At 55.6% G+C, this 12,836-nt stretch overlaps 1 protein-coding gene across 1 annotated transcript in view; it reads right to left on the bottom strand.

The window, feature by feature from the left end:
- Positions 1 to 6,458: 6,458 nt before the first annotated feature.
- The window catches only part of LOC102427293 (arginine-glutamic acid dipeptide repeats protein), a 215,182-nt gene continuing 208,804 nt past the window's right edge, over positions 6,459 to 12,836 (bottom strand). Inside the window, 4 exon segments of the mRNA XM_014447016.1 lie at positions 6,459 to 8,982; positions 9,263 to 9,443; positions 9,815 to 9,961; positions 11,466 to 12,270. Coding sequence (XP_014302502.1) covers positions 8,949 to 8,982; positions 9,263 to 9,443; positions 9,815 to 9,961; positions 11,466 to 12,270 — 1,167 coding nt within the window. The 3' untranslated portion in view covers positions 6,459 to 8,948.

Genomic DNA, 12,836 nt, shown 5'->3' with positions numbered 1-12,836 from the left:
GCACCGGGGCTGCTTCCCCTCCCTAGATGCTCCACAAGGAAGATTGAGATAAAAGGGCCACCAGGTGGCTCCCGACAACTGGCACAAACGTCAGTGGGATGGATCCGTCCCACCACCCGCCCGGAGGGCTGATCACATCCCATCCCCCCACACCTCTTCAGGATGGGCACCAGACGCAGGGCTCACGGCTGGTGAGCGCCACTGTGGCATCATGAGCCTCTCCCAATCTGGACTGGGCACGAGCCCACGGCAGGCATAATGGGGCTGGGGCTGGGGCTGGGGCCGGAGTGAGTGGGAGCGGCAGGCGGTGTTGGACTGCCGGTTTCAGCCCAATACCCGCAGCCACGCTGAGGAACCCACTGGTGCATGAATCTGTGCACCGGGCCTCTAGTTGTAAATAAGGCTGTTGTGAATATAGGGGTGCATATATCCTTTCTGATTGGTGTTTCTGGTTTCTTAGAATATATTCCCAGAAGTGAGATTGCTGGATCAAATGGCAATTCCATTTTTAATTTTTTGAGGAAACTCCATACTGTTTTCCATAGTGGCTGCACCAATCTGCATTCCCACCAGCAGTGAACTAGTGTTCCTCTTATCTCCACATCCTCACCAGCACTTGTTGTTTGTTGATGTATTGACGGTAGCCACTCTGGCAGGTGTGAAGGGATATTTCATTGTAGTTTTAATTTGCATCTCTGATGATTAGTGACATTAAGCATTTTTTCATGTCTATTGGCCATCTATATGTCCTCTTTAGAGAAGTATCTATTCATGTCCTTTGACCATTTTTTAAATTCGATTGTTTGTCTTCCTGGTGTTAAGTTGTATGAGTTCTTTATATATTTTGGAAATTAAGCCCTTATCAGATGTATCACTGGTGAATATGTTCTCCCATACAGTGGGTTCCCTTTTCATTTTGTGGATGGTTTTTTTTTACTGGGCAGAAGCTTTTTAGTTTGATGTAGTCTCATTTATTTTTTCTTTTGTTTCTCTTGCCCTAGATGAATTGGCAAAAATACTGCTATGTGAGATGTCTGAGATTTTACTGCTTATGTTTCCTTCTATGATTTTTATGGTTTCACAACTTACATTTAAGTCTTACCCATGTTGTTTATTCTTGTATATGGTGTAAGTTGGTGGTCTAGTTTTTCTTCCTTTTTTTTCTTTTGCATTTACCTTCCTAACACCATTTAGTGAAGAGATCTTTACTCCATTGTAGGCTCTTGCCTCCTTTGTCAAATATTAATTGACAATAATGGTGTGATTCAATTTCTGGGGTCTCTATCATGGGCTATTTGGTTTATATGCCTGTTCTTGTGCCAGTACCAGGCTGTTTTGATGACAATGGCTTTGTAGTATAGTTTGATATCCAGTATTGTGATCCCTATAACTTTGTTCTTCTTTCTCAAGATCGTAAAGGTTATTTGGTTCCATATAAATTTTTGGAATATTTGTTGTAGATCTGTGAATTATGCCATTAGTATTTTAATAAGGATTGCATTGAATCTGTAGATTGCTTTGGGTAGCATGGACATTTCAATGATGTTAATTCTTCCAATCCATGAACATGGTATCTGCTTCTACTTGTTTGTTCCTCTATTTCTTTTTTCAGTGTTCTAGTTTTCTGAGTACAGGTCTTTTACCTCCTTGGTTAAGTTTATGCCTAAGTATATTATTATTTTGTTGTTGCAATGGTAAGTGGGATTTTTAAATTAGTTTCTCTTTGGGAGTTTACTATTGGTGTATAAAAATGCCATTGTTTTCTGGGTGTTAATTTTGTATCTTACTGTTTTGCCAAATTCATTCATTAAATACAGCATTTTTTTGGTGGAGTCTTTAGGGTTTTCTATGTACAATATGTCATCTGCTAATAATGAGTTTTACTTCCTCCTTCCCAATTTGAATGCCTTTGATTTTTTTCTTCTTGAAAGCAGATATCCCTGTCCTGTTCCTGATCTTAAGGGAAATGCTTTTAAGTTTTTGCCCATTGAGTATGATGTTGGTTGTAGGTTTGTCATATATGGCCTTTATAATGTTGAGGTATGATCCCTCTATTCCCACTTTGCTGAGAGTCTTTATCATAAGTGGGTGCTGGATTTTGTCAATGCCTTTTCTATGTCTGTTGATATGACCATGTGATGTATATTTGATTTGTAAATATTGTATCAGTCTTGCATACCCAGAATAAATCCCTGTTGGTCATAGTATATAATCTTTTAAAAAATATATTGTTGGACCCAATTTGCTAATATTTTGTTGAGTATTTTAGCATCTAAGTTCATCAGGGATTTTGGCCTGTAATTTTCTTTCTTTGTAGTGTCTTTATCTGGTTTTGGAATTAGGATAATGTTGGCCTTATAAAAAGAGCTTGGAAGTCTCTTGAATTTTTTTCTAATAGTTTGGGAGGATAGGTGTTAGTTCTTCTTTGAATGTTTGGTAAAACGCACCTGTTAAGCCATCTAGTCCAGGGCTTTTTTTTTTTGCTGGGAGTATTTTGATTACTGCTTCAATTTCACTAGTTGTTATCGGCCTATTCAGATTTTCTGATTCTTCCTGATTGAGTTTTGGAAGATTGTATGTTTCTAGGAATTTTTTCATTTCACCCAGGTTGTCGAATTTGTTGGCATATAGTTGTTCATAATATTTTCTTGCAGTAAGAATCATTTATTGAAGGTTAAGGTGTAACTCAATGGTTATCAACTGGCAGGGACTGTGGCCCCTCACCCCCACCCCAGAAGACTTTTGGCCATATCTGGAGATATTTTTGGTTGTCACACTTGGGTGGCTGCTACTGTCCAGAGTTGCTGTAAATACCCTGGGGTCAGAAGGTCTAATATTAATTAATTAATTAATTCTCACATCCATCCAGCCATCTTCCCATCTATCCTCCCATCCATCCATCCACAAGTTCCCTGGGTATGGCAGGCAGAGAATGGTAAGTGCTGGAGACCGAGCTGTGAGCAACAAGTGTCTGCCCTCATCCAGCTGATGTGAGAAGAGGAGACATAATACACCGAGGTCTATGCCGAGGAAACAAGAGCAGGGGAGACCTGGTGATGGGTCGGGAGTGAGCTACCCCAGGGAGAAGGGAGTGGCCTCTCTGGTGAGATGCCATTTGAACCGTGCCTGGTGAAGAGCGGAAGATATCTGAGATGGGAGGTGGGAACTTGCTTGGCGTGTTCAAGGGACCACAGGCAGCAAAACACTCAGATGTGAGAAGCTCCATCAGGTGGGAACCTCGAGGAGGTGAAGCAGATGCCTGCCCTCTGACTTGGCCCTGGGCTCCCTCAGTGCCATTGCCCGAGGCTCCTGGGTCCGGTCCTTCCTCTGTGCCCCTTGCCCTGGCCCAGAACCTCTGCCCATCCCCTTGCCTGCGGTCTACCCTCATGGCCCACCTCCCACCCTGCAGGTCTGAGCCCACCCCTTTCAACACCCTGTAGACTCCCAGTACCCGAGGAGCTAATTCTCAAGTCCTCGTGCCCAGCCTGGACCCTGAGCGTCTTCCTATGCCCGCCACCCTCTGCACGGCTTCAGCCTCTGTACTGAGCCACAGCGCCCCCTCCAGGGGCAGCCACAACCCATGCCCATGCTCATGCTATTCCCGCAGGCGAGGTCTTTCCACCTCGTCTCTTCCCATCAATTTCTGATTCATCCACGTTGACCTAAAATGCTACCTCCTCCATGAAGCCCACCTGGTTGGAATCTGAGTCTTTGCCCTGTGCCTTCACATCATGTCATTTTACCTTCATGGTTATGAACCATGAACTAAGCAAAGCAGGTCTCATCATTCCTGCTCCATGTGTGGGTGGCACAGAGAGGTTCAGTGACTTTCCAAAGTCACACAGCTCCTTCGAGCCTCCTGGTAGTCCCATGCTTTCCTGAGACTCCAGACTCATCCTCCCCACATTCACATTGCTTAGAAGAGCTTTAGATTTTTCTAGAAAATGTTAATGGGAGAAAAAAAGGGGACATATGTTCAACAATAAAGGTAAAAAATAAAATGTTGAGTGTGGGTTCCCGGGCTGGGCTGTTTTGCTGTGGAACGGTCATATGTGAGAGACGAGGAACGAGGGGCTCCCTGCTCGCTCTTGGCCCGCCACACCCTGGGCCCTCTTCCTAGAACTTTCTAAATCAACAAAGATCACTTTGCAAGTGGGAAGGGCTGTCGTCAGCCTCTCGTCCTAAGGAGCTGCTGCGTCGGGCGCTGGTTGCTGGGGGCCGTGACTGAGCAGAGCGCCGGGCCCCTTGGCCAGCTCCCAAACGCTGCCCTTGACCCAGTCTGTTCCCGGCCGACCGCAGAGGCAGCACCACGAGGCCCGACTCGCCGAGAGCCACACCTGCTTCATTCCCTCAGAGCAGCTCTCGACTCGAATCGAGCTGTGATGGTGGGGACGTCAGGCTGCTGGTGGCTCCTGAGGCCACCCTGCGTGAGCTCGGCGCTGTCTGCACGCCTCGCTTCCCTCCCGCCGTGAGGAAGGGACAGCACCACCCCACCCGGCAGACCTGCACCCCGAGTCGGGGATCTGACTCCGGCCCGATAGCAGCGTCCGGAGGCCGGGCCCTCCCTGCGGCCTGACTGCGTCTGCTCCGGGCTCAGGAAAGGGAGAGCGAGCTTTGCTCTGCGGTCCTGGGTCGCTAAAACCAAAAAGCCATGATGGTCACGGATGTTGAAGCCACGCGACTGTCCCCTCAGCAAACCTGAAGGTCAGTCGTGCTCCTTGGTGGTCACAGCATCCAGGATGACACGCGTCGGTCGAGGGAACAGATGGCAAAGCCACAGCGGCCGTCTTCCTGGGCGGAGGCGAGCCCCCGGCCCCGGTGTGGGATACAGGGCCGAGGCACCTCGGGTGGCATCTGACAGGTTGAGGGAAGGGAGGTGCTTCCCTGGAACGGGCCGGAACTGACCACACCGGCCCTGAGTGTCTGCAGGTCCACACGGCGCGTGCCGTGGCCTCGTCCTGGCTGAGCACCTCCTCCTGGAAGCCTCGGAGGTGAGGGGTTCCGAGTTGGAGGCACAAGGGCCCGCGGGGCAGCAGCAGCTCGGGGTGTGTGTGTGTGCGCGCGCGCATGCGTGTGTGTGTGTGTGTGTGTCGGGTACTGAGGCCGTCATGCTTGGAAATCCCCCACAACTGAAGATGCTCTTCCAGCTCATGAAACTCCCGTGTAGGTCCCAACACTGGGCCAGGCGCCGGGATGCAGCCGAGAACAAGGGAGAATCTTTCATGGTCATTACACCCACGCCTGGGTCCTGCCCGCCCCACCGCAGCCCCCAGGCCCCTTCCCTGCTGTGACCTGTCCCAGTTGCCCTTTTATGTCCAGCTCCCTGCCTCCAGGAAATGTCAATTTTACAAAACACCACACCCACCCCTCCCTCCTGGAGCATCTGGGGAAGGGGAGGAGGACCTTAACCCGCAGGCGTCACCAGGGGCTGGCAGCCCCGGAGATGGTGCCTGGACCTTACAGACTGCCCCCTGGTGGCCAAGACTGGACGTGTCGGCGAGGACCTGGGAAGGGACCTTGGCGAGCCCTGAGGGCTGCCTAAGAAGTGCCTCAAAATTCTATTTTCCACCTAATTCACCACATGGGTGTCCACACCCGAGGGGCTCACCAGAGGCCACAAGTGTCAGCAGACTCTGCCCGAGCTTCTGACGGTACCGTCAGGGGCAGAGGCGGGTGTGCAGCAGGTGGTGCCCATGGCCAGTCCGCGCCTGGGAAACAGACCTGTGCGGCTGACAAGGCCTTTCTCCAGTGTAACTACTACCCATTCAGACGCGTCTTGGCGTTTACTTTCCCATTCGCAGTTCATGAATGTACCCACTGAAGCCGGCTTCCCCAACAGCCCGCTGCTCTGAGACCAGCAGAGATGGCACCTGGGTTCCTGCTGCCCAGTCCCCCCCCCACCCCCCTGGCCCCCTTCTCACCCATGACCCAGAGTGTGGGGCCCTGCAGCTGGCTGCCCCTCCTCCGCTCCCCCTCGGGGTCTGGGTGCGAGCAGGGCCACGTGAGCCAGGGCAGCACACGGGGGGCAGGAAGGGGCAGGGCAGGAGGAACCCGGGAGGAGGAGGCCGTGCACAGGCCACACACCTGGCGGGTGCCCACCCATCAGCGGGGTGGGGTGATGGCGGGGGGGAAGGACCTGGGAGAGGTGCCTTGGTCCCAGTGCACCCACCCTGGGGCCCATTCTGCGGGTGGGGAGCCTCGTGCAGGTCGAGTATCTCAAGTCGGCAGGTTGGAGTGTCTCCCGAGAACAAGTGTACTCACCTCCCTCCCAGAGCCGACGTGGACCTTTCCAGAAGCTGTTTTGAAAGGTGAGCAGCTGCCGGCAACAGCTGAGGGCACCAGATGCCCCCTCCGCCCTTCCCCACCCCGGGGGACCCAGGTAGGGCCAACAGCCAACACCCCACCCGCCCCCAGGAACGAGACACAGGCCACGGGCTCACCACCGGTCGACACCCAGCTGTTGTAGTGTAGCTTGGTTTTATTTATGTCCACAAATATTTCCAAAAAATTACAAAATACTCGAATGGAGAGAGCACAGAAGTCACGATCTCTGGTGTCTACGCTGCTCACACTGTGTTAGCTCACGGCAAACTACTCATATGTACATTTAGCTTCAAGGTACAGACACGCGGCACGCCAGGACACACCTCGCTCTGCGGCCGCTGCATGAGACCTGAAGCGCAACCTTGACAACATGGAACGAGATACATACAAAACACAGAAAAGGAAAACCGAACTTCAAACAAAGGAAGGAAAACCCAGAAGGAAACCAAGGGGCCGGGCTTCAAAGACCCCGCAAAAGCCGGGCCCCTCCGCGGTAGCGGGCCAGGCGAGGGCCCCTGACTGGAGGGAGCTCAGTGCTTCACCACGGATGTGGGGGAACCAGGGCCTGACAGACACGCCTTCCACAGCTCTCAACAGACTTCAAAGCACTAACCTCCCTCTTCTTTGGAAAAATGGATGCTGGGGAGGAGATGAAGGGGCCTGACTGAACGGCAGGCCGTGTTCTACCAGAAGTAAAACGAGGGACGGGAGAAGGTGGGGCAGAGGCGGGAGGCTGGGGGCAGCGGGCGCCATGGACGGGCAGGCCCCCAGGAGAGCAGCGGCCAGAGAGCAGCCACCGCCCCCGAGGAACGCATGCCCCTGCCAACGCAGCCACAGGTCCGATGACAAAGGGTTCATTTGAGCTTGTCTCCCCTGTAAGGAGCTAAATTTAAGGCAGAAATGGAATGAAAGAAAACTAAAGAAAAAACTACAAACATTTTCAACAAATAAAACAATCCTCTATCTGTCCCAACTGAAAGCAAAGGCGGTTGAGCAGGGATGGGAAAGGCCCGAACCTGCGCTGACACCTGGTTGTCTGGTCCCAGCGCCAGCCTCCCTTCCTACCCACGGGGCTCGGGTCCTGGACGTACTTCACATCCCCTGGCCCACAGACATGCTCTCTTGTCTGACAATTCTTGGACGTGGCCACCACATGCCACGGCAGAAAAAGCCCTCAAGAATCTGAGGGACGAGGAAGGAAAAGGTCCCGCCTGGCAGGAACAGGTGCAGGCAGCCAGGCTCCCCCTCGGCCACGCAGAAGGCCGAGCCCCCAGCCGGCACCTCCCAGGGAAGCCCGCCTTCCCCTCCACGTGTGCGGCTGCCACTCCAGTTCCCACTTCGGGATGAAGGGTGGGACTCAACTGGTGTCCCAGTCGGACATGGTCACCAGGCTCCTGGTAGACACACAGGCTACCACCCACGGCCGTGCCACCTCCGGGGCCTCTCCCACCCGGACAGCAGCCCCGGGCTGTGGCGAGGACGGCCCGGCCTGGCGAGATCGCGTGGACACACGAAAGGGCAGACGGCTAACAGAGCCTCTGGCCAGCACACGTGCGGAGTTACTTGTAGGGAATCGTTCCGAGAATGTTATGCGGTTGTCAGAGTGAGAAGGGCAGTTCGGACAGAACAATCAAACACGTGCGCCTAGAACCCTGTCAGGAGATCTGCAACCACACACACAGAAACATGTGCTTTCTCTCCGGCAGACACAGGACGGTGGACATTTAACGCCTGCGCTCCTGGTGCAATGCCAGGAGGTCCGATCTGGCAGATGTCTGCACCGCTGGCCACGCACAAGCCAGGAACAGACAGAAGTGGAAAACCAAAGCAGCGAAACAAAAACCGCTGGCAACATTGTCCCTGCAAAACCCTGGATGCTCACTGCTGCGACCAAACCCGGGCCCAAGCTTTCGCCCATTTGTAATTAGTAACGCCCATCTGTCCCCTTTAATTAAAGGGATAATCATATATAACTTTTTATTAAAAAATCAACTCTGTATTCTGTCAATAGCCGATAGGAATTCACAATTAGTGACATGGCTGGAAAAAATAGATCGGAACAGTAGTTTGTGGAAGGAAAAAAAAGGCTGCTCTAAAATTATTTACAGACGTAAAAAGCCGTGCTGCAGAACTTTCTCAAATTATGAAGATTTCCAACAATGTAGTAAAATAAAAGATTCTTCAAAAATTATAGCTCTTGGATTCCAAACTCATATGCCACCTATATCTGCAACCCCGCGGGTTTTGGCACACATGTGACCGAGTGTGTCTGCACGCACAGTGAGGGGGTGACTGGGTTCTAGCACCTACTGAGAAGTCGAGGAAGGGAAGGAGACGAAAGCCGAACCCCAAGATTGCTGGGTAGTTTTCTGAATGTTCAGTCCAGTCCAGGACTCACTAAGTTTCTGGGGGACTGTCATGCAGGGAGACCCAAACCAGTCTCAAGGAATCCTCTCTACAAACACACACTATTATGCTGACACAGTTTTAGTTGTGGGCTTTTAAATATAGAAAGAAATCTTTAGAAGATATTCTTTTGCTTTTGCAGCTCCTATTGTATGTAAAAAGTCCTGTTTATCCCCCCAAGACTGGGGCTTCCACAGCCAGCGTTAACAATAAATAACTTATAACTGCTTGTCACCTTCTTTCTTCAGTCGACTGGAAAGAGAAGCAGAGGAGAGCGACTTCAGCCCCAGATGGGGGCTCCCAAGCAGTTGGCCTGCCCCGCCCCACCCCCCAAGAAGGCTCTATGGGGGCCCCCTCTAGGGCCACAGGTAGCCAGGGGAGGAGCCCGATGCCTGCTGATAGGGGAGGAGCATCGTGGGCACAGCCAGGAAGGGGGGCCCTCAGGCTGGGCCCGTGGCCGCGGGGGGGGGTGGGGGGGGGTGTAGGTGGGAGCCAGCCAGCCTGCCCCTCCCCAGGCCCCTCCCCACCTCACCTGTAATAATCTTCCTGACTTGGTAGGTGGCTGCCATGCATGTGGGGGTGTGCGTGCAGCCACTGCTGCTCCATGGCCAGTCTCTGCAGCTCAGCCGACTGGGCATGCATGGCCTGCAGCTGGTGGGCCGCTGACATGGGGGGTGGGATGGCCCCAGGCAGGTCTCGGGGGTAGGGGGTGCCTGCCAAACACAAAACAGTCTCCTGAACAGAGAGTCCAGGGGAATGGCCAAGACAAGGCCAAGGCCTGCAAGGAGACCAGGAGACCCCTGGGGGAGGGGTGCCTGAGTACTGCCCCTCCTCCCCCTGCTGAGTGGGCCTCAGCCTAGTGTTTCTTCTTCAGAGAGGCCCACCTTCCTGTCTCAGATTTAAATGTGGAGCCTTTGTTATTCCTTCATTCCGACTGTTCCCATCTGAGTTCCTGTGACACCCGTGCACCCCCACCCACTGAGGGGACATGTGTTGAACACATGAACCAACGAATGACCGGGCCCTCGGGCCAGACCACTAACCAGCTCCTCACCGGACCCCGCCTTCCCCGGTGCATTCTTACCAAACACTGGGTGACGAAGCATCTCGTGCTCATGGGGGGGCTGTCCAAGCAGAGGGTTGGGGAGGGTGCCAGGGGGATAGGGAAAGCGAGCCAGGTGAGGGCCAGCAGTCAGGGGGTCCACCAGCGGGTGCACGGGGCCTGCTGAACCTGGAAGAAGGGGCAGAAGTCCAGGCACAGGTGGGCGTAGGGCTCTCCGATGCTGCCCTCCCTGGCTGGAACCCAGGGCATCCTCCTCACCACCAGGACCCGTGACCTTGACCCAAAGTGACTGTCCTCGGCCTCCCCACTCGCCCGCAGTGGAGCTCCAGAAAGTGACACCCAGTGCAGAGCGGACTGAGCACCCGACAGGCTGGACCCTGGACCAGCAGAGCCCACCTGGCCGACCGCCCAGCCAGCTTTCCTCGTCCAGGCTGCCTGTACCCAGAGCCCGGAGGAGGCCAGCAGACTGCTGTGGGCAGGGGCGGGCTCAGCGCTGCGGGCTCTCCCTTCTGGTCATCGCTGGCTCCCTCGAGTTCTCCTTCTGCCTGGAGATGCTCTTTCCAGTGCCTCCCCCCTTTGCCCGCTTCCTTCTTGTAACGGCAGCATCGCCAACTGCCTTGTTCCCTCCCTGGTTCACTTTTCTCCAGACACTGACCCTTCCCACAGCCCAGGCTTGTCCACAGATGCCTCCCAGCCTGCGACAGTGGACGTGCACGGGCTTGGCCAGCACCTACAGCTGCGCCTGCACATCACAGGTGCTCGGCAAACACTTGGCCAATGAGTGTACGACGGCCTGCTTATCCTACAGCGCCAGGCGGCCTGCTGGTCACACTGCGGCTTAGAAGGCCCACACTGGGTGGCATGACACTTCCAGGTGTCAGGACCACAGGGCAAATGACAGCTCCTTGGCTTCCCTGGGCCCACCTGTCAGGGCTGGGAACACGGAGAGGAAGCCAGATGCAGCCCTCCCTCCCGTGTCCTGCTCTATCAGCCGTCCTCCTCCCTGGCATGGAGGTCAGTCCAGGAGGAAGTCCCTCCACCGCAGCCCTGGTCCCAGGGAGCAGGCACACCACCCACTCCAGAGCAGGGTCAGAGCACCCCCTCCCCACCTGCCTCAAACCAGCCTGCACCCCAAGCTGGCCAGGCAGATACTCACCCCCAGGGCGAGCAGGGCTGGGCAGCTCTGGCTGCTGAGCCGGAAGCCTAGGCCTCGTTCCCGAAGAGGGCAGGGAGACTACAGCCTGCCTTTCTGGGTGTCCCAGTGGCTCCAGCTGGCTCCCAAGGCCTTCCCTGTCCTCAGGCCCTGCCTCCTGCCCTAAACCTGCCCGGTGAGCACAGGCTGCTCCTCCTCCCGGGCCCACCCCGGCCCAGGGCCGAGAAGCTAAGCTTTATCCCGGAGGCGCAGGCAGAAGGGCGCAGGGTGGCGCAGCTTTCTGGGGACCTGCAGCTCTGCAGAGCTGGGGGCTGAGCAGACCCAGGCTGCCCCGAGTAGTGGCAGTGATTCCTCGGAGCTCACGGAATGCTCTACGCTGGACGTTCTAGGACCGGCCTGGAACTAGGGCTCGTTTAGAAAAGAACAGTCTCTGCTCTGGGCCGGCGGCTCCATCTCTGGGCCGCACCTCCTCACCCCAGAGCCAACCCACAGTGCCCTCTCAGCAGCCCGGGCACCTACCTTGGTGGAGGGGGTCCTGCTGGTGGAGGTGGAGGTGTGAGTGGATGTGTGAGTGCTGGTGATGGTGTGGAGTCACGTTGAACATCTGCAGTCGGGCCAGAGGGTCGCTGGTCAGCGATGCCATCCGCTCAGCGTGAATCCGCTCGGCTGCCAGTCTATCGGGGTAGCTCATCTCGGGCCGCAGCTGGGGGCCCGCCAGGGCCAGTCTCTCCCTCTCCAAGGGGTTCAGGCCCGGGTGGAACGAAGCAAAAGGGTGGGGGCCCGCAGTGGGGGGAATGGTGAGGGCGCTGTGCCGGGCGAAGTGCTCCATGGGGTTGGTGGCTGGGTGCAGGGGGTCCAGCTCGGGGGGCTTCACCTCGAAGCCCGGCTTCATCCTCTCCCGCAGCTCCCGCTCCCGGATCTCCCGCTCTCGGATCTCCCGCTCCCGGAGCTCCCGCTCCCGGATGGTGGGGTCGACGTTGTAGAGGCCGGGCATGTGGTAGGCCAGCAGCGGGTCAGTGGGGTTGAGGGGCATGTAGAAGGGGTGGTTGCGGTTGGTGGGCGACATGACGTGGGGCCGGGCGTACTCGCTCAGAGTCCGAAGGGCAGGGGTGTCCGGCCCGATGTACGGGGGCACAGCAGCAATGGTGGTTGGCGGTGGCTCGAAGGATGGCCGCATGTGGCTGGGACCACCGAGCTGGGGGTCGCTGAGGCGGCCCTCATGTGCCGAGCTGGACGCCTTCTGCTGAGGAAAGGGAGGGTGTGGGGGAGACCAGTTGCCTAGTGTCCTGGGGAGGTGAGCTCTGCCCTGTGGCCATCCTGCACTGACCAGTCAGCTTGGTCCCTCCACCCCAACACCGAGCGGCCTCAGCCACGGCCTGTGACAAGGACCTGGCCCAGACCCCCCGTGACGGTCTCCTCTGTGCCTGCAGCTTCCCTTGTGTCCTGAACGGGTTCATGTACCTGTGAGACAAGGCACTGCATGGGAGGGGTCCCCCCACAAGGGCAGGCGCTGGGTGGCCTAGCCCACGAGAGTGCCCAGCCAGGGCCGCCAGAGGGCGCGGATGAGGCAGGTCAACGCCCCAATGCCTGGCTCTCCCCACTTTCAGTTTCTCTGCAGTTCCCTCCAATTACATGTCTACAGGCTGCTGGTCAACCAGTCTGAACCTGCCAGGGCCAAGGAGGAGGTGCACGGTGAGCCTCTGGGGGAGGGAGGGGGTCCTGGGAAAGGAGGAGGTGCACGGTGAGCCTCTGGGGGAGGGGGTCCTGGGAAAGGAGGAGGTGAGCAGCAATCTCTGAAAAGGGGGTCCTGGGAAAGGAGGACTGGATCCTCCAGCTGCCATGACAGTAAAACAAACAGCCTCACACAGAGCAGGTGGCCAGTGTCCCCGG

The sequence above is a fragment of the Myotis lucifugus genome, unplaced genomic scaffold, assembly GCF_000147115.1.
Source record: "Myotis lucifugus unplaced genomic scaffold, Myoluc2.0 scaffold_603, whole genome shotgun sequence".
Lineage (NCBI taxonomy): Eukaryota > Metazoa > Chordata > Mammalia > Chiroptera > Vespertilionidae > Myotis > Myotis lucifugus.
The sequence above is the reverse complement of the archived record's forward strand: the minus strand, read 5'-3'. Positions and strand labels throughout refer to the sequence as shown.